The sequence below is a fragment of the Pezoporus wallicus genome, unplaced genomic scaffold (assembly GCF_028554395.1).
Source record: "Pezoporus wallicus isolate ANWC-B61680 ecotype Strahan unplaced genomic scaffold, APGP_CSIRO_Pwel_v1 contig_4191, whole genome shotgun sequence".
Classification (NCBI taxonomy): Eukaryota; Metazoa; Chordata; class Aves; order Psittaciformes; family Psittacidae; genus Pezoporus; species Pezoporus wallicus.
The window spans coordinates 345,116-365,423 of NW_026641383.1; the positions used below are offsets into that span (position 1 = coordinate 345,116).

Genomic DNA, 20,308 nt, shown 5'->3' on the forward strand with positions numbered 1-20,308 from the left:
TGCTAGAAGTTCTGCAACATTTATTTAATGAAGATAAATAGTAGTCATTTCTGTTACATAATGTTCTGATCAGAAAGTTGATGTTTCATTCATTTCACTGTTTTTTTTTCCTCCTTTGTTGATGTGTTCACTGAAATGCATTACCTTGGTTGTGCAGTTCATGCCATACCCTGGTGCAGTGTTTCAAGGGACTGTTGATAGAGGGGGGTTTTGAGCTTCAACTATGTAAGGTGAACAGTTTGTATTTATATTAAAGCAATATTCTGACTTGTTTGTAGAGCTTATCAATAAGCTTAATTTTCTGGATGAAGAGGAGCAAGACCTGGCCAACGCTAGTACAAACCCTTTTGGTGATCCCGACACAGCAGAATTAAATCCATTTGGAGACCCTGATGTAGAAGGTAATAGATTTGTTTTGCACAATTCATTGCTAATTGCAAATGTTTAATGAAACACGATTTATTTTTTGTACAGCTACAAATGAAAAATTATATTTTGCTTAAATACAGTAACTGCATGCAGTACTGAGGTGTAGCAATAGCAACGATCCAGTTGCCAGTGAAAAATGGATTTATCCTTGGAGTCACATCCTCATGTGTATTTGCCACTGGGGCCTACCAGCTAAGAATTGAACCAGAAACTTTTAGACCCACTAGTACTCACGTTGTGTTATAAAAGAGCAACACATACTGTCAGGCACCTCTGGTTTTGCCTTTATTATGATAATTTAATTGTATCTCTTTCATTCTTTTTTTGTTTTTATGGCTTCCTCAGTTAAGCCTTCTGGCATTACACCTTGCACCACATGGTAGGTGTTAATCCCCTTTCAAGACTGACATGCCCATTTTTGTTCTCTTTAAGCGAGACATACAACCCCTGTAAATTTTTCTATGATGGGGCTACAGAACTGATGGACAGGGGTAGAGCAGTTGATGTCATCTACCTGGACTTGTGCAAAGCGTTCGACACTGTCTCACACAACATCCTTGTCTCTAAATTGGAGAGACATCAATTTGATGGATGGACCACTCCGTGGATAAAGAACTGGCTGGATGGCCGCACACAAAGAGTTGTGATCAATGGCTCAATGTCTGGCTGGAGACCAGTAACGAGTGGTGTCCGTCAGGGCTCACTGTTGGGACCGGTCTTGTTCAACATCTTTGTCGCTAACATGGACAGTGGGATTGAGTGCGCCCTCAGCAAGTTTGCCGATGACACCAAGTTGTGTGGTTCGGTTGATAGGCTGGAGGGAAGGAATGCCATCCAGAGGGACCTTGACACGCTTGTGAGGTGGGCTGATGCCAACCTCATGAAGTTTAACCATGCCAAGTGCAAGGTCCTACACCTGGGTCGGAGCAATCCCAGGCACAGCTACAGGTTGGGCAGAGAAGAGATTCAGAGCAGCCCTGTGGAGAAGGACTTGGGGGTGTTGGTTGATGAGAAAACGAACATGAGCCGGCTTCAGTGTGTGCTTGCAGCCCAGAAAGCCAACCGTATCCTGGGCTGCATCAAAAGGAGCATGACCAGCAGGTCGAAGGAGGTGATCCTGCCCCTCTGCTCTGCTCTTGTGAGACCTCATCTGGAGTATTGTGTGCAGTTCTGGTGTCCTCAACAGAAAAAGGACATGGAACTGTTGGAACAAGTCCAGAGAAGGGCCACGAGGATGATCAGGGGACTGGAGCACCTCCTGTAGGAAGACAGGCTGAGGAAGTTGGGGCTGTTCAGCCTGGAGAAGAGAAGTCTGCATGGAGACCTCATAGCAGCCTTCCAGTATCTGAAGGGGGCCTATAGGGATGCTGGGGAGGGACTCTTCATTAGGGACTGTAGTGACAGGACAAGGGGTAACGGGTTAAAACTTAAACAGGGGAAGTTTAGGTTGGATATAAGAAGGAAATTCTTTCCTGCTAGGGTGGTGAGGCACTGGAATGGGTTGCCCAGGGAGGTTGTGAATGCTCCATCCTTGGCAGTGTTCAGGACCAGGTTGGACGAGGCCTTGGGTGATATGGTTTAGTGTGAGGTGACCCTGCCCACGGCAGGGGGGTTGGAACTTGATGATCTTAAGGTCCTTTCCAACTCTAATGATTCTATGATTCTATGATATGACTTTGGCCATAAAGCCAGGAAGGAGCACCAAGACAGAAGGCATATTTACTGTCCTCAATGCCATATTCAGATATGCCAACTTCCATCTGGTGCCATCAGAAAAAAAAGGGATATTACTGTATGACTTGCTTAGTTGCAGCTGCTTGAATTGCTAGCCTGTAGTTAATTCTCAGGTTTGATGCTCCAACACTTTTCTTCCAACACAAAATATCAGGGAGCATTTACTACCTTTGACCAAACTCCAGGAGCCACTCTTTAATGGTGGTGGAGAAGAACCAGCCCAGACTACAGCCATGGGATTTCTAATACCAAGTTTAATGAGGATACATTTCTGAACTGCAGTTCCCACCTGTGGTTACTCTCCTTTTTGGGACAAGCTGACTGTTTACTCACAACACAGCTTTTCTGCCTTTGGAGTCCACAGAGGCCAATGTGGGTGGTGATCAAAGTCCTGTCATACTTTGGCTGTGGTGTAGTCTCACAGCCTGTGTTTCTCAAACAGGGATTACACTGTCTTCTGTATTTTGCCAGTGAAGCCGTAAAGCCACTGTTCTGAGCTCCTCCTTCTGTAAAGTTGTCAGGTGTTTCTAGAGCTGCAAAAGTAAGTTGTTTCAGCTTTGCAGATGCCGATATATATGGATTAGGTTAGGTCTAAGGAAGAAGTTCTTTACTGTGAGGGTTCTGAGGCACTGGAATGAGTTGCCCAAAGAAGTTGTGAATGCTCCATCCCTGGCAGTGTTCAAGGCCAGGTTGGATGGAGTCTTGGGTGACGTGGTTTAGTGTGTGATGTCACTGCTTATGGCAGGGGGGTTGGAACTTGATAATCTTAAAGTCCTTTCCAACCCTAACTGTTCTATGATTCTGTGATTAGGTTCTGGTGTCTGGATCTTCAACTTTGTTTCCTATCTGTTCCTTGCCTGTGAATTTTCTTAGGACCGTGGAAGGAGCCAGAATAATGAGGGATATAAAACGCCTATTGTTATCCATCTCATTGTCCATATACATCTTTCTCTAAGAAACTCAGCCTATATTCCTTTCTTTCTTCTCTGCTCTAGAAAGAAGGACCCCCTTCTTCCTGGAGAAAGCTGCACAAGTCCCATGGTACCTGAACAGTTGTCTTCAAACTCAGCTTTCCTTTCCAGAGAGAACTTGCTCTGGCAGAAAAGCAGCAGGTGTTCTGACCACAAAGTATATGGACTAACAGTTGGTTCCTTCTCATCTCAGGGACAGGACAATATACTTAGTTGTTTCTTAGTGCTGGAATAGTTTATATCCAGTTCACCATGAACTGCCTGCATCGAAGATACTGGTCTGCTTATGTTCCCAAAAGACACCCCCCACCCCCCACCCCCCCCAATAGATGTGGTGCATGTTTGCATGTTTTTTCAGTCGATTCTGGTCCCTTTGGTGGCATCTAGCCTTTACTGCCATCTTCAATAGAATCATGGAATCATAGAATAGTTAGTGTTGGAAAGGACCTTAAGATCACCAAGTTCCAATCCCCCTGCCATGGGCAGGGACACCTCACACTAAACCATGTCACCCAAGGCTCTGTCCAACCTGGCCTTGAACACTGCCAGGGATGGAGCATTCACAACCTCCCTGGGCAACCCATTCCAATGCCTCACCACCCTCACAGTAAAGAACTTCTTCCTTATATCCAATCTAAACTTCCCCTGTTTAAGTTTTAACCCATTACCCCTTGTCCTGTCACTACAGTCCCTAACGAAGAGTCCCTCCCCAGCATCCTTATAGCCCCCCCTTCAGATACTGGAAGGCTGCTATGAGGACTCCATGCAGCCTTCTCTTCTCCAGGCTGAACAGCCCCAACTTTCTCAGCCTCTTTTCATACAGGAGGTGCTCCAGTCCCCTGATCATCCTTATGGCCCTTCTCTGGACTTGTTCCAACAGCTCCATGTCCTTTTTCTGTTGAGGACACCAGAACTGCACACAATACTCCAGGTGAGGTCTCACAAGAGCAGGGTAGAGGGGCAGGATCACCTCCTTCGACCTGCTGGTCACACTCCTTTTGATGCAGCCCAGGATACAGTTGGCTTTCTGGGCTGGGAGCACACACTGCCTGCTCATGTTCATTTTCTCATCAATCAACACCCCCAAGTCTTTCTCCACAGGGCTGCTCTGAATCTCTTCTCTGCCCAAGCTGTAGCTGTGCCTGGGATTGCTCCAACCCAGGTGTAGGACCTTGCACTTGTCATGGTTAAATTTCATAAGGTTCATAAGGTCATGGACATTTTTGCATTCTTCTGGCTCTGTTCTGAGTACTTGGACAGTCTCGGGGCCCAGACAGCTGAGTCCCCAAAGAAGTCCCATTTACGCAGCTGTGGGCAGCAATGCTGAGTTGTTGGGTGTGTGTGTGTACCAAATATTCCTCCCACACGTCACCATCATGCAGCAGTCAACGTACAACAACATGATAGGATTTTCATAAGTAGGGTGTCACTAGATTCTTCCTATGGTGTCACAAGTTGTTTTTCATTTGGGAGGGATGGAGCTTCTGTCAGGTTTCATGGAACAGCAGTATGTCTTCCTGGAACACTGAGTCAAGTGGAAGATCTGAGATGTTGCAGGCAATCAGACCAAGAGTGGAACACCTGATGTAGTCTTTTTAAAGCTTTCACTTTGTAATTAGTGGCTCCCCAGGGATTCTTCTAGTCACCTCAGACTCCCCTGAGAAATGCTGGCTCTTCTATTCCAGAGCTGTGTTGTCCCTATAATGGGCACGTCCCAGTGCTTTGCCTTCTCAGTGTATGCATTTCCTCCAGTCATCTTCCTCCACAGAAAGTTGAGGGGAAAAAAAAAGGGTGCCGAGATAAAATTAGATAATGCAGTTCTGGTTTTTAGCACTAGCTGGAATCTTCTATGTATGTCTGTGGCTAGTTGGATCAATGTCTCTACATGGGGAGCACCTAAACCTTACCCGTTTGGGGAGATTTTCTTTCATTTTGGACTACATTTTGAAGCTACACAGTACTGGAGCTGTTCTCACCTTGTTGCCTTACTGCAGAAGGCTGCCTTTGTTTGTTTCCCTTTTGGCCACAGATATATTCCCTCGTGGTTTAGGGTATTTCTTCTGTTTTGAGACCTCAGTGGAACTTTCCTTGCTGCTGCCATCTCTTTTCAGGAAGCTCTGTGAGACTACGCCAGCTTGTTTGGTTTTGCATCCTTAAGTGAATGTGACCTCTTTGGTGGCCACCCCAGGAGCTTGGGAGCATAACAGAGGTTCAAGAGTTTAAGGCAGACTTTCTCGTACAGACGTAAAGAGTCACGTTAGCTGCTTCACTTGTCATGATCTGCTTAAATCAAGAGATTAACATTTTAGGTGTGCAGGGATGAAGTATTTTTCTATTCAGTACATGTTCACTACTATCTTTTTATCTGAACAAGGCAAAATTGTTTCATTTTAGACTTTGTAAAAAGTTCATAGTCTTTCCATAGAATTTAATTTCCCCAAGCTGTGCAGAGCAGCCGTCTGGAGCCTCCTTTCGCAAGTACTTTGCCATCAGGTGCTATGAGGCGGGGTGTGCCATTGGGCAGAGATATTCCAGGGATATTCGTATCAAGCCTATAACCTGTGTGCTTAGTGAGAGAATGCTTAGAGTCACCCCAGGTATGACAGTCACTCAAAGAGGAAGCAGGATTACTTGCCAGTAGATACTTGTTTCCTAGACAGATATTTCTTGTGCCCGTTCACAAACCAGCTACTTTCCCTCTATCTTCCTAATCCCATAATCACCTAACCCTGGGAATGCAGGGTGGAGAGAAACTAAAGGCATGAGTGCTCCCAGCATCCGTGTGCTCAGTATGGGTGTGGTGCATGGCAGAGTGTCATCAGCAAGCTGTCTCTGGATGCTGCTGTGGTTTAAAAAGTCCTAAGTGTAGGTGATCTTACACAGTGGAGTCAATGTGCACTTGAATTACTTGCCTCAAAGAAGGTCTTCAGCTGTGTTTCTTGGTTGACATGTCAAATTGAGGCTTATTCCCTCTGTATCTAGTAGATCACCTAGACATTAGAAATCTGGAAAACTGAAAGTAACCTCCTTGAACGGTATATCTCTACAGCTTTTTACTAGACAATATGTAGATGATCATATGAGGACTGCCTTTTGGATTGTCTTTTAGTCAGGTTAAAACAGAACTCTAAAATCACTTTATTTTTTGAGCAAAATATTTTACATGGGGAAGTCAACATACAAAACAAATGCAAGTGAACAACACCACCACACTTTCAGCATTCCACGTATTTTTTAAGTGTGAAGTTTCATTTGACCAGTACTAGTTTCCTACCTGAGACAAGAGGGTTATTATTTACTGGCATCGTCTCCCCCTTTCATTTAAAAGAGCATTTACTTCACCTTGTGTGTAGACTCATGAGCTCCCTACAGCGTGTGTTACACTGCAAATGAAAGCACTGCTACAGTGCAGTACCAAAACCCAGAATCTTTCTAGGGTAGCCCTAAGGAGAGCAGTGTAAGAACCAATATAGAGGAAAGTGATGGCTCTGCCCCTTCTCCTTGTACTTCTTAATGAAATGTAATTTGTTGCTGGTATGAGTATTAATAAAAATAATAGACAATCATCAGTGGTTTATAGCGATGCCAGTCTTTATGTGGTCTCGAAGTACTGGGATGATACATTTTTATTCTGTGCTGTTTGCTTACACTGCTCACATCACCATCGTGATCGTGTGCCTGCCAGTAGTGCAGTAAGTGGCATAGCTAAATATCTTTCACATGTGGCTTGTTCTTTCATCCTCTGCCAAGTGGAAAGTGGTGTGTGTAATGTTTGGGGGGGGGGGGGGTTGGGTTTTAAGGGATGTGTCACAATATGTTTTTGTTACAAAAAGCAAGTGGGTTGAAGGGCAGGGTGATTTTTTGGAGATCCTCTGGGAACTAGAAGGCTGATTGTGCAGATAGGTCATGCCAGAGTTATTACTATCACAAACAGTCTTTCTCAGTGGAGTTAGGGCAAGTAATGTTTCCAGAATCTGGCACAAGAGCAGCTGATGCTTCTGTGTAGTAATACCTCTACCTCATGTCACTCCTACCCCTCTGGCTTTGTTACTTAACCATGCAAAATTGTGTGTTTCACCCTTGGAGTGCCAAACTGCAATTGTCGTTTTTGTTTGTTTGTTTGCTTGTTTAATATCAGTGTAGAGAACTGCAATTAAAAAAAATGGTTCTAGTAGAGACTGGCATCCTGTGTTTTCAGCTGTGGTTAATGATTAGGGGGAATCTGTGTTGACTCCTTAGTGTAAAATCAACTTGAAGAAGGAAAAAAGCCCCTTGTAAGTTGTTGTATGTTCAGCCCCCCCCCCAAATGCACTTCACAACAGCCTTAGGTCCTTGAGAAAATACGAGTGCATTCGTTACAGAGAAGGTGCCAGTGGTAGTGGCTTTAAAAGCAGTGCTGTTGAGTCACTGTCCTAGCAACTCAGTTTGTTATCAAGAGGCTCACAAAGTGGTGACCAACACTTGACATAAAAGCTAGTCCTAAAGGACCCCATGGGAGACAGCCTGATTGGGTTCCTGTGGGGACCCTCCCTCCTGTGGGGACATTTAAGGAAGCCGGGGCAGGTGGGGGCAAATATTTACCTGGATGACAAGAGGAGAGAGATGATCAGGGATTTACGAGGATGATCAGGGGACTGGAGCACCTCCCATGTGAGGATAGGATGAGAAAGTTGGGGCTGTTCAGCCTGGAGAAGAGAAGGCTGCGTGGAGACCTCATAGCAGCCTTCCAGTATCTGAAGGGGGCCTATAGGGATGCTAGGGAGGGACTCTTCATTAGAGACTGTAGTGATAGGAAAGGGGTAACGGGTTCAAACTTAAACGGGAAGTTTAGAGGGGATATAAGGAAGAAGTTCTCTACTGTAAGGGTGGTGAGGCACTGGAATGGGTTGCCCAGGGAAGTTGTGAATGCTCCATCCCTGGCGGTGTTCAAAGCCAGGTTGGACAGAGCCTTGGGTGACATGGTCTAGTGTGAAGCGTACCTGCCCATGGCAGGGGGATTGGAACTTGGTGATCTTAAGGTCCTTTCCAACCTTAACTATTCTATGATTCCATGATAAGGAGTGGTCAAGTTAACTGGGTTCTAATTGGGCCCCTACAAGATTCTGCCTGTAAAAGTCTCTTGAAAATGGTACTTTTAGAAGCTCTGTTAATTTTAGCTCGTGTGTAGGATTTATTGAAATCTTTTAATTAATCATAAGCCAGAGGTCTCTGAGTGCTGCTCTGCAATGCTGTGCATGTTAGGCCAAGCTGTTGAGCCTGTAGAGTAGTTACTGTTGAGCCAAGGAACAAGAGAAAGAATTTTGGCCTAGTTAGGGTTACGGCACTTGATCCATGGTGTTGAAATAGAAAGAATTGCAAAAACCATTTGCATTGCCCCTTAGAATTTATCAGATTTAAACAGGTGTTTAAATCGTCATTTCCAGGGGGCACTTAAAAGCAAATTAAAAATAAAAGCTTACAATATAATTTTCAAGAGATTGTTTGACTGAATGTTTGTAACTTCAGAAAATATATCTGACATTGTGTCTAATACTCGCTTGAATACTGCTTGTGAGTTATCAGCAGGTTTTGCTCAGTTATGATAATGAGTATTTATCAACAGATTCATGTGCAGGTGCAGTGATCCATCATATGGAGTTGCAGAAGCAGGTATTCATAGTTGTGCATACTCTTAATTAAGTGTTTTATGATTTGAGAAAAGTTTAAAGTAGCAAAATTTTTTGTTAAAACATCATCAGGAAGTTGCACAATTAGAACAAGACATCAGTCATTTTCTGCATTTCATTAGGTTACTTCTGCTTTTTACGTGAAACTGTCTTTTGAGGGCAGACCTCAAAAGCAGTTCTGCTTGGCCTGGTTTGTTACATCACTAAATGTGTGGATAACGTTTGAGTAGTATTCTGACTACCATGACCTACGAGTCACACGTATCTATGCAGTAAGGGTGGGATTTGGCTCACCTGATTTTAGGGCATTAGGAGTTCAAACATAAAACCGTAAGCTTTGACTGTAAAGGGGTCTAGCTCAGCTGTGGATGCGCACACTGAGGACATCTCAGGGCTGGCAGGGTGAAACATTTGCTTGCCATGACCACCTGCACTGGACACTGGAGTGATGTAGGCCAATGTTAGAACCTCTTTTCCAGTTTTAGCTTAAAATAAATGAAAGACATTTAAAATGTTGGTGTCTGAAGTATTTCATATATAATACTGTCAAAGGATTTGATCATATTTGTGTTTTTAAGAATTTTGCCTTGATTTTCTTTTTCTTTCCCTTGTCAGTTAAGCTGTAGACACTCAATATTTTACTGTGTCTCTCTCTGAAACATCCCTCTTATAGGGATGCAGGCCTGTGAACAAATCACCACACACAGACTAGGGTGTGAGCTTAATATGCATCACCTACTGTGCAGTAACTACCCTTTCTTCCAGGATAAGTGCCCAGTAGTTTATTCCCTTTTATTAAGGGATAAGCATATTGTATTTACTCTGGAGTAGGAGTGAACAAAAACACTACAGCTGACATACTGCAAATACACACCCTGATTTATCCTGCAGTAGTTTCTCTATATGTCCATCTCCCAAGACACAGCAGAAATGTTGCTTATGACATTCAGGTGAGGCTTAACCAGTTTAAACAGTAACAGAACCTCTCTTCAGGTTTAGCTAAGACTATTATTGCAGCCCTTATTATTTGGGGTTTTTTTACTGTTAGTCACAAGGATTTTGATTAATTAGCTCTTTTTAGAACACACTTCAATGGTGTAAAGAGGGACCACTAAGCATAACCAACTTCTCACTTTACCTTTTGTCTCATTTCAGTGCAGTGTCTTACACTTCTTCTCAGTCTCCTTTTGTATTCGCTTTTTTTGACTTGAAACAGTGGTAGCTGCATTCTGAAATTGAAGTTAAATGTAAGAACTTAACACGATACATAGGAGGTAGATGTATACTGTATATATTGCTTCCTTAATGCTAAGTTGGACCAGGCTGCTTAGGGAATAGGAAACCACAAAACTCACCTGGAATTAAAGGAATTTTTTAAAGTAATTTTCTGAATAATCACCATAAGGAAATCCCACAGGCACAGCACTGTGTGTAGTCAGCAGTGTGTCTACCAGTTAAAACCTGCAGTATTGTCTGGCAAAGTGCAATTTTAACTTGTTTCACCCTCAGTCTCAGATGAGTGATTTATCTCCTAAGAGTCCACAATGGGCTGAATTAAGATTTTGATTAATTTATTCTGTTATTCCAGCCAAACCCATTTGATTTCTGCTTTCTGACCACAGAGAAATGATGCATCACTTTAGAAATGGACCCTTAGAAGTATCATAGAAGACAATATGATCACATAGTCTTTGAGGTTCAAATTTGAAGAACCAGGAAGAAAAAGAGCACTAGAAATGTGAAGTTCTTTCTAAAATTAAATCTTTCCACTCCTGGTATGTTTCAGTTGTTCTGAGGAGGACGAAAGCCTTTCCTGCTCCAAGTGTTTGCCCTGGGCTAGTAACTGGTGACTGGTCTAGTGAGTGGTGACTACTCCAATGCATAGATAGGTGAGGCTGCCTGCACCTGCATCTGGAGACTGTATTCTTGTCCAACTAGGAGTTGCTCTTGTTCAACCTGTGGATTATAGTGAAGCTATTGGGGGGAGGGCCTTCTATTTCCTTGGGCTGTGTAATGGCTGGAGACGTACTGGAAGTTTACTGGCAGAGTAGAAAACACATTTGTTAGCAATTCACCAGGGTTAGCAGCTTCAGTCCATCCTCCATCCAAATACAAGTAATGACAGTGCTGTTTCATTTGCTGCACCTTCCCTTTGTTAGTTGTGTGACTAGTGATTTTGTCTTCACGAATATTTGTTTAGTGACAAACACATTTGGAACTCCATCTCGTTATTTTTTTACATCCTTGCTACAAATAACTTCTAGCGGGGGGTGTGTGTGTGTGTGTGTGTGTGTGTGTAAAGCTAAAAAGTATGCTTTGTTCAATTTAGTAACTGCACATCTGAAAAAGAAACACTTTTTTTAAGAATTATGTGGGAGTGTTTATTGAAACTTGTTTTTTAATGATACTACGTTGAATTTCCTGTTTGCATAGATTTTGAAAGTACAGCAAATCCAACATTGAACCGAGCTTTTAATTATTTGATGGTGCAGGAAGAGTTAGATTGACAAAGTGTCTTTGTAAGGAATGTTAGATTGCTGTATGGGGTTTTGTATTTTGCAGTGTACAGCAGCTATTCACTTTTGTGTGATGTTCTTTCAGTAGCATCTGTAGCACTAAAGAACTGCATGCTGCTCCAGGTTGCTAATAACTTTTTGTTGTACAGCCCAAATAATAGATGAGTAATTTGATTATCTGTCTCCTTAAGGTTAATTTAAATTCATTTTTACTCTGAGACTATGTATTGTTACCAGGAGCAGTTAGCAGTGAAAATAAATAAGTTTTGAAATGTAATTACGGGTCATACCTAATACTGATTTTTACTTCAGTTTTTTTAAGAAATGAAAAGGCCACCTGCTTACTATCACCATTTTTAATAGCCAGTAAAAGTAATTTGGTTATAAAATACAGGACAAGTTTTCGTTCTTAAAAGCTCAAATAATTAAGAATATTTTGTTAGGATTCAAATTGGGTAAAAGCATGGGAAAATGTTTTAAAATCTGTTGTAAAAAATGTTGATACCATTTATATGAGAAATAAGAAAACTAATAACTATTTAGGTTGAGAAAGAGCTTTAGTAAGGAAGAAAATGAAATCTATTTCAATATACTCTAAATGAAATGGCCTTTTGAAAGGCCTGGTTTTGGATAAACAAGGCTACTCGGTAAATAAATAGCATGAAGATTCATCTAAAGCTAGGACAAGACTTATGTCTTGAGAGTTACGAAGCAGACCTTTTCATAAGCCTTCAAAATAAAAAGATCTGATAAAGTGGTTTCTAATTTTTCCACGTTAAGTCTATTTAATGATTTTTTTTTTTTGTTATTTGATAGAAGTAAACACTGAAATAGCTTCATCTTCAAAGCCAGAAGAAAGTTTCTATGCTGACAATTACAATCCCTTCAAGGATGATGATGCCCCAGAGTACTTGAACCCATTTGATGAGCCAGATCCTGAGCCTGAAACATTTGTAACTGTAAGAGATTCTCCTCCACAACCTGCAAAAAGGAAAAATGTCAGACCAGTGGATATGAGCAAATACCTCTATGCAGATACCTCTAAAGCTGAAGAGGAAGAGCTAGATGAGTAAGTATGAGTCTTCATCTTTCAGCAGCTTTGGAAGCATTACTGGGATCCCTGACTTAATCTTGAGGTGTATTGGGTTCAACCATGGTGATCCTTAATCACCTCTTTAGGACAGACTGATCCTTAGGCAGCTCAGCAGCAGGAAATACTATACCCCCAAGCCATGCTATTCAGCGGAGCTTGATAGTTAGGAAACTGTTCTTTGCCTCACTGATAGCAAATTACTTGATAGGAAGTAAGTCTGTGTACTTTTTGGAACTTCATGCCCTGACAAATGCAAATGAGCCAAAAATGGAGGAGTAGCAGAACTTTGTCCTTCATGTCCTTTTTGCCATTATTTTTTGCTACATAAAATAATAATATAATAATATAATATGGAGAAGTTTTTTTATATCGGTGCAAGATGTAAAAAGGAACTGTTTTGTAGCACACATAGCACATTTTTGAGAGTCTCATAAAAACTGAATCTATGGGAAAGATAACTATCTGCACTTTCTTAGGATGTTCCTTTTATCATAAACACACATAAAACTTTTGTAAACTCACTGACTGCCTTGTATTATAGTATAGAAACCTAACAAGGAGTGAGAGCTTTCTGCAATAGCTGTGCAGCTTGGGAGGTTTGAAGGTATTTATATACTTACTCCTTGTTTGTGGCCATTAGTCACCAACCACACCACTCATGAGGCAGTTTATGGTGATTACATGTGAGCAATTTTACAGACAACTGTAATTAACATTTAGTTTTACCTTACTTAATGAGATTTGTCATGGCATGACATTTACATTGCTTTCATATTTCATATTAATACAGGTGTCATACCATAATCTTTAAGTTTCTCTGTTTATAGCTGTTTTCTAGGAAATTGAAAGATTCCCATGCACTCCAATAGATATATATATAAAGGATCCTGCAGGGTTTTTTTCCTTTTAAAGATCTGTGGCCATGGATTTGTTGTATTGTTTGTTCTGTGCAAGAAAAAAAAGACATTGGAGAATGATGTCTTTGCCAGCCCCATTCAGGGACAGGTCCTGGACAAACAGCACCGGCTGCTGTGTCTTCAGAGCACAGTGTGATCAACACTGTTGATGGTCACACCAGGCATCCCTGATCATTCACTGATCACCAAAACTACAGGGGGAAAAAATATATGTACGTTGTATGTTCAAAGACGTGGGTACAGAGAACAGCAAAGATTGAGAAGAGCGTAAAGAGCAGGAGCTACATGGATAGGCAAGTAAAGAATTCTCAGGGGTTTATTTATGCTCACATTTCCACCCTAAGCAAAGCTGTACAAAATGGGCTTCCAGCAATGTTGTTAACAGGCAACCTTGTTTTTTCTTTGCAATGGACTTGTAGATTTCTCTAGCCCCTTTGTTTACAATAGCCTCATTATTATTTTAATGACCCCCCATTTGCTTTAATCCTGTGTTTTTCCCAAGGATAAAAGTACACTCCCCATAGGTGGATTCTACTTGAACATATATCTGATCTGTGTTTTCATTATAAAAGCAATGTCCCATGGAAAGATGGAAGGATAAAGAGTCAAAAAGCACTGTAAAATACATTTTTGCATCCCTTACATAAGGGGTTTTTTTTTATGTCCCCGAAGTAGCTTCTGAAATAGATTTTTCCCCTAAGTTACAGGAGCTCCATGTGATTAAAAAAGAAGTGGAGACCGTTTGTTAAATGTATTGGGTTAGGAGTGTGTAAAGGAGAGAACCTTTGAATCTTTATACTGAAGTACTCTGGAGGAATAAAACTCCAGTCTAGGAACACAGGATGTGTGATGCTAATAGCTACAAGCACTGTTATGCCTTACCTCATGTCATTAGTTTTGAGATTTTCCAGTAGAAAGTTTCTGCTAAGCTGTGGTACAGTGAGCCCCAAAGGAAAGATTTTCGTAAGCAGTGCCAGTTGGTAGTTCTCGTGTGCCCTAAATCATGAAGGTTTGTGTCCAGATGTGTATTGTTTCTTATCTAATGTGAATATTGATGCTTTTATTATCTATATAAGTGGCTAATCTTCTTCCAAATCCTATTAAAGTCTAGGCTTCAGTGTCAATTTGTGGCAGAGTTCCACAAGGAAATAAGATCTTATGTGAAATGCGCTTCCTTTTGTTGGTTGTAAATAAGTTACCTTCCAATCCCATACATTATCTCTTCTGCTGGCTTATCAAAGCAACAATTAGTATTGGATTTATCTGCCGTAAACAGTTGCTGTATATCTCTAACATGTTCACCATTACTTGTCACTTGTCTGAGTTAAATGGTGCTAACTTTTTCAATCTCTCTTCATACAGAAGTCTCTTCATCTCTCTAATCATTTTCATCGCACGTCTCTGGACCCTGTTATTCCTTCTGCTATGTATCTATTTTATGATGTGTTGAGTCGGACTGAGCAGTGTACTCAAGACAAGGCTAAACAACTGTGTCATGTCACGGCATTAGAAAACTTTGCATATTATTTTGAACCTCTCTCCTGACATCTTCTCTTTTGAATCTTTTAGTTGGTTTGGGTAGTTTTTAAACAGTATTTAGGGTTGGTGTAGTGCTTTTCCCCAGGAGTGGTTTTGAACCTGATAGATGGAAAGCATGAGAAATAGAAGGCTCCTGAAAGACATTTACTGTCACTCAGAAAATATGATTTATTGTTATCGCTGCATCTTAAATGTTTCATTGGGTTTCACTTAATGCACCATTTGTCATTTTCCTCTCATATTTTGTGTGAAATGCGATGAGGTGTCATGGGAACATGGGCACATCGGTTAGCATCAGACCTTTGTCCCACTCTACTCTGGCAAGTCCCTAGTACTGATTCTGGACTTGGAGCTTACACAAAGTGCCCCAAGAGCTGAATTCTGACTCCAGTTTTGTAACTATGCTCACTCTAATCTTGGAAAAGGTACTCACCCTCACTGCGCCTCTGCACAGGGTTTACCTTGGGTAATTGGCTTAATTGAAACATATTTCACTAATGGTTACAAAGATAATGTAAGATTTCACAACACACATGAGCAAAGCATAGTCACGAACATAAGCATAACAAGGTGTTGCATGGTTCAGAGGGACTTAGATGATCCAGAACATATATTCTGCTGTAAAACCATAATCTCAAAATATACTTCCTCTGGCTAAATTCTCATACCTACCTAGAGATAAGGAGCACATTTTCTTCCTGTTAGTTTGGCCATTTGAATGTTAGTGTAAAATTCTGCTTTTGCCTTTTTGAATTTTATACATTCAAATCAAAATGGTGCGTGGCTGTCTCTTAACAAAGGACAGGACACCCTGCTAAGTGAAGTTTAATTAGTTGAAATTAACGTAGCTCACAACTTAAAGTATAATGCTTTCAACCTTCTGATTGGTAACATCTTTTAACCCTTCTGCACTGACAGCTTTGGTTTTCCTCCTCAATAAAATGTTGATTTTTATTTCTTTTTTCAGTTAACCAATAATGCTGATCAAAATAATTTTTTAATTGGTCAGAATAAAACTTGCTTTCAGATATTATTTGCCTCTGTGGCTTCTTATCTCAGTAATTATTGTATGGCTTCGAATAATGCTGTCTAATTGCAAAGTTTATTGAGGTGTTGTCTGTTGAAGCTGCTTGTTGCACAAGAAACCACAAGCCACCACACTGCCAGTGACAGTCACTGACAGTGGCAGCCAGGTTAGTTTGTCAGGTTTGGGGGTTTTTTTAGTCTTATATTGGGCAGCCTAGAATGTCTTTAGGCAAATCACACTGTGTGGGTCAATTAAATAACTTTACAGGGGCAAAATATATGGGAGCTGACCTCAAGAGAAAAGTGCTTTAATGTTTTCCAGCCAGACTTTTTCTGTACTTAGTTTCTTGTATAGCTACGTGGAAGCTGTTGGACAAAACTCTGCTACATATAGCGGACATCCATGACTTCAAAATTTATAGCCTCTTCAGGCAAGAGCCACTTGTTGTTGGGTTTTGATTAGGTTTTTTTTTCTCTCGTGTTAAACTTGATTCTTCAAAAATCTTTCTCAGCATTTGTAAGACCAGTTAAAAGCAATGCAGAGGGGAAGGTAAAAAGTGGTATATGAAAATGTGTTTAGTTTGGCTTTCAAGCAAGTTCTCTAGGAAAGAAAGGCAGTCACTTGTCTGCTTATAGCACTTCCTTCTGGTTCATGCAATAGGGTACAATTCTTCAACATTATGCATGCAGCAGAGACAGTTCTGGAGCATAACAGTTCAAAAGGGGGTTCTTCCAAACTTTCTTACTCATTGATACGGTGGGTTTTTTCTCATACCAAATTCATTTTAACACCTTACAAATGCACCTTTTTAATTGCAAGTACATGCTGTGTCTGTTGGCTGTTCAGAGGATAACTTCTTGAACTAAAGAGAACCTTGTGCTCTTCTGTAGAATGCATTGTTCTTCAGCCTTTATCTTTTTCATCTTTATTTTCACCTCCCTTTGAACTTTCTGGTGTCTAAAGACAGCTGAGCTGGGCTGTCAGCTAAATTAGAGCTACTGAAAGCTAGGCATATTCTCCACTTCAGCCTGAATACCCTCCTTTTTCTGCTGCCTCCAATGGAAAACACCCATCCATTTCTATTTAAGTCATTAGTTTGATGTTGTCTTTAGTTTTGATTGCACTTGTGGCTTTGTGCTTGATGTGCATCAAAGTGGGAACACCCGAAAGTTGCAGTCAGTCAGCAGTTGAGTTATTTTAGTGTTAGCCTTTCCTTTCCCTTCAGTATCTCGATTTAGATCTTTTCTCTATAACAAGCAGCAGCAGATTCTCAGAACGGTTTGGAGGTTTTATGCCTGGTCTTCACTTATATGCTTCAGTAAGCTTTGCCTTTCAGAAGTAGACTTATTTTCTGCAGTGAGGATTATTAATGGCTTGCTTTTTCTCAGTGAAAAGAGGATGATGGTCAACTGTGTGAAAATAAGTTCAAAAATTGTGACCAAAAGATATATTTTCATGGTGAAAGTACAAAAAACTGGGAGAAATTTGATGTTGTGTGAAAGTGAATGAATACCCTCTGAAAGAAGGTAGACTTAGATTAGATAGAATTAAGAAGTTCTCGGTGAGGGTCGTGAGGCCCTGGCCCAGGTTGCCCAGAGAAGCTGTGGTTGCCCCATCCCTGACAGTGTTCAAGGCCAGATTGGATGGGGCTTAGAACAACCTTGTCTGGTGGAAGGTGTCCCTGTCTGTGGCAGGGGGTTATAACTGAGTGAGCTTTAAGGACTCTTCCAACCCAAACCATTCTGTGTTTCTATGAATAGTTGGGTTTTCACTTTTGTGAAAAATTTTTGTGCCAAATTTTGCTAGTTCTTTAAAAAACAGGTGTAGTAGCTCATGATTCTTATCTTGAGAGGAAATTTGTAAATCTAGCTAGGTAGGCTCTTGTCTAATGCTGTATGAAGTATTGTTTCCATCTAGAATTGCATTCAAGGGACTGAGGTTCTTTGTTGTGATTAGTTATGCTTTATATAACTGTATGCAGATAGATCTTTGGGAATTGCAGTGACTCAGTTACATAAACATAGTTTGAGATATATGATAAATATCATTTGCAGGGGAAGTATCGACTAGAAAGGAATTAATGTATCAGTTTCATAATTAACCATCCAGTTTTGGATTGCAAAATATGAAGAGCAAAGATTATGAATAAAGTAATTCCGTGGAAAGGAGATAAGTATCCCATAAGTATCCATAAGTATCCTTAGAAGGATGCAAAATTGCTAGCTCTTGTATGTGCAGAGTAGAAGCCATTATTACTTGACGTATTTTTCATTTCTATTTGATGCATCAAACTGATAGATAAAATTTGGAAATGCTGTGGGAGTGTTTACTTAGGGTGGAACAAATGCAGAGCTGGAACGTGAACACCAGATTTAAGAAGAATAATTCTTTGGACTGCATCTGCTTGATGGAAGATCTTTACTGTGTTTCTTGAACAGAGTTTAGTTATAAAAAGCACTTTAAAAATAGATAGATGATAGCTACTGGTATTTGTCGAGGGATACACACAAGTCAGCTGTGGTTTTCTTGCACTATGCTCTTATCCAAACAGTGTTCTTGGTGTGCTGCCTGTATGCTGCAGGGTTTAAAATACACTCCATGTGGATTATATACCTATGGAAGCCGCGATTTTCAGACTTGGACAGGCAAGAGTGAGGCCTTTAAAGCCATGCTGATGCATCCATGTAAAAGTGGCCTGATTCTTTACCCTGTCCTAATGAAGTGTTCTTAATTCTATTCATTACAATACTAAACACACAGCAATTTCACTTGAATTTGTTGGTATTGATCTTATCTGTAAATGGGATCACTGATGGATAAGTAAGTATAATGGAAGAGCTAGCTTTACACAATTGATAAACCTTCTGTAATTTACAGGACTTTATAAAATTCATGGAACTTCTCACCTAGTGCAGTTTTAGCTGTTGTAATGCACTTTTCAGTCATATGAAAAAATAGTGTCTAAAATCATGTAAAGGCAAAACATATTCTTCTGTGGGATAATAAAAGCATTTTAGTCATTGTCTTCTCTAAACGGGTCTTATTTTTTGTTTTAATTCCAAGAAGATAGCAAAGAAATGTGTTTCCCTTCTTTCAATTAGATCAAATCCATTTTATGAACCAAAATCAAGCCCTGCTTTCATTAAAGTTGCTCCGCTGCAAGAACCAGAAAAGAAGATGAAAAGAAAGGCTCCTGAACCACCAAACCTCTTGCCAAAGACAGAGACAGGCATGAGTGAGAACATGTCAGCTATTCCTGCATCGAGGGACCTTTCTTCTTCCCCTAAGGTAGGTTTTTCATACCAAAATTTCATCTTTGTTATTATTAGTACCTTTTTGTGTTTTATAGACGTTCTATTTATTTCTGCAGGTCATCTTAAAAGCTTTGCTTATACTTAATAAGGTGTTGGCTCATCTCTATTCACTTGCTGGTTCATGGGGAGAGAGCAGCAGTAGGAGCTTGTATTTTTTCTTTTAAGGATTTAATGACAACAGTAACAGCAACTGCAGTTTCAAAGAAAAGAGTCTTCTAGTAACAAATGTTACAGGACAGCTGGATATGCCATCGAGAAGGAAGAAAATCATGTTGAACAATACTTTGTCTTGATCTATTGTAATGCCTCTAAGCCTTGCCCCTGTTGAAGAGTCTGTCCCCACGTTTCTGTCATAAATCCAGGTTTTAAAAGCTTAGCACTGGATGCTGTTTATTTGTACTGGGATTTATATATATCCAATTCCATAGGTATGTCAAAGTAATATTTTAAAAAAGTCTACTTTAAGTCAGACTAACTGTTCATTATCAACGTCTAGACTAAGCATACTTACATATGCACATGCTTCTATGTTTGTCAAGGGAAAATGAGTTACCTGTGCCTCACATCACCCTCTTCAATAGAAGTTATCTTAGGATTGCAACAGCTAGCTTGTCTCTGTGAACTTCAGCTCCAGTGTTTCAGCAGTTAGCACCATTTGTGCTTTTTTACACAAAATAAGCATTTAATAGTATATCTTAATGGGCACTTTTAAAAAATGGATTTGATATATGCTGACTGCTTCTTTTGAAGGGTAGAAGGATGATGACAGAAGGCTTCCCTTCCAGTTTTATGAATTTATGCACTTTATCAGCTGTTTTGCTCTGTATTGGTGCTGCTGTACTTAAAAATTGTATGAAACTACTTGCCATAGCTATCATTTCATGGCTTAATCACTCAGCCACATTGCTGTCATGTCCTTGTCCACTCAGGCTCTGATCTAGACACTAAAACTAGTGCTTTACTACTCAGGGTAGAGAGTATGAGACCAGAAATGGAATCTGCATCTACACACAGCAAAACCAAACCACACAGCAAGGTCACAAGCACAGTTCACAAGTTAGTATGCAAAACCACAAACAGGGAACTACGAAGTCAAAGCACA

General features: G+C 40.6%; 1 protein-coding gene across 9 annotated transcripts in view; it reads left to right on the forward strand.

Annotated features, from left to right (window-relative positions):
• Window positions 1–20,308, forward strand: part of EHBP1 (EH domain binding protein 1) — a 226,612-nt gene that overhangs the window by 98,110 nt on the left and 108,194 nt on the right. For all 9 annotated transcript variants that reach the window (XM_057423435.1, XM_057423429.1, XM_057423432.1 and 6 more), the window contains 3 exons: window positions 279–401; window positions 12,133–12,385; window positions 18,994–19,180. In XM_057423435.1, coding sequence (XP_057279418.1) covers window positions 279–401; window positions 12,133–12,385; window positions 18,994–19,180 — 563 coding nt within the window. The remainder of the gene's footprint in view (window positions 1–278; window positions 402–12,132; window positions 12,386–18,993; window positions 19,181–20,308) is intronic.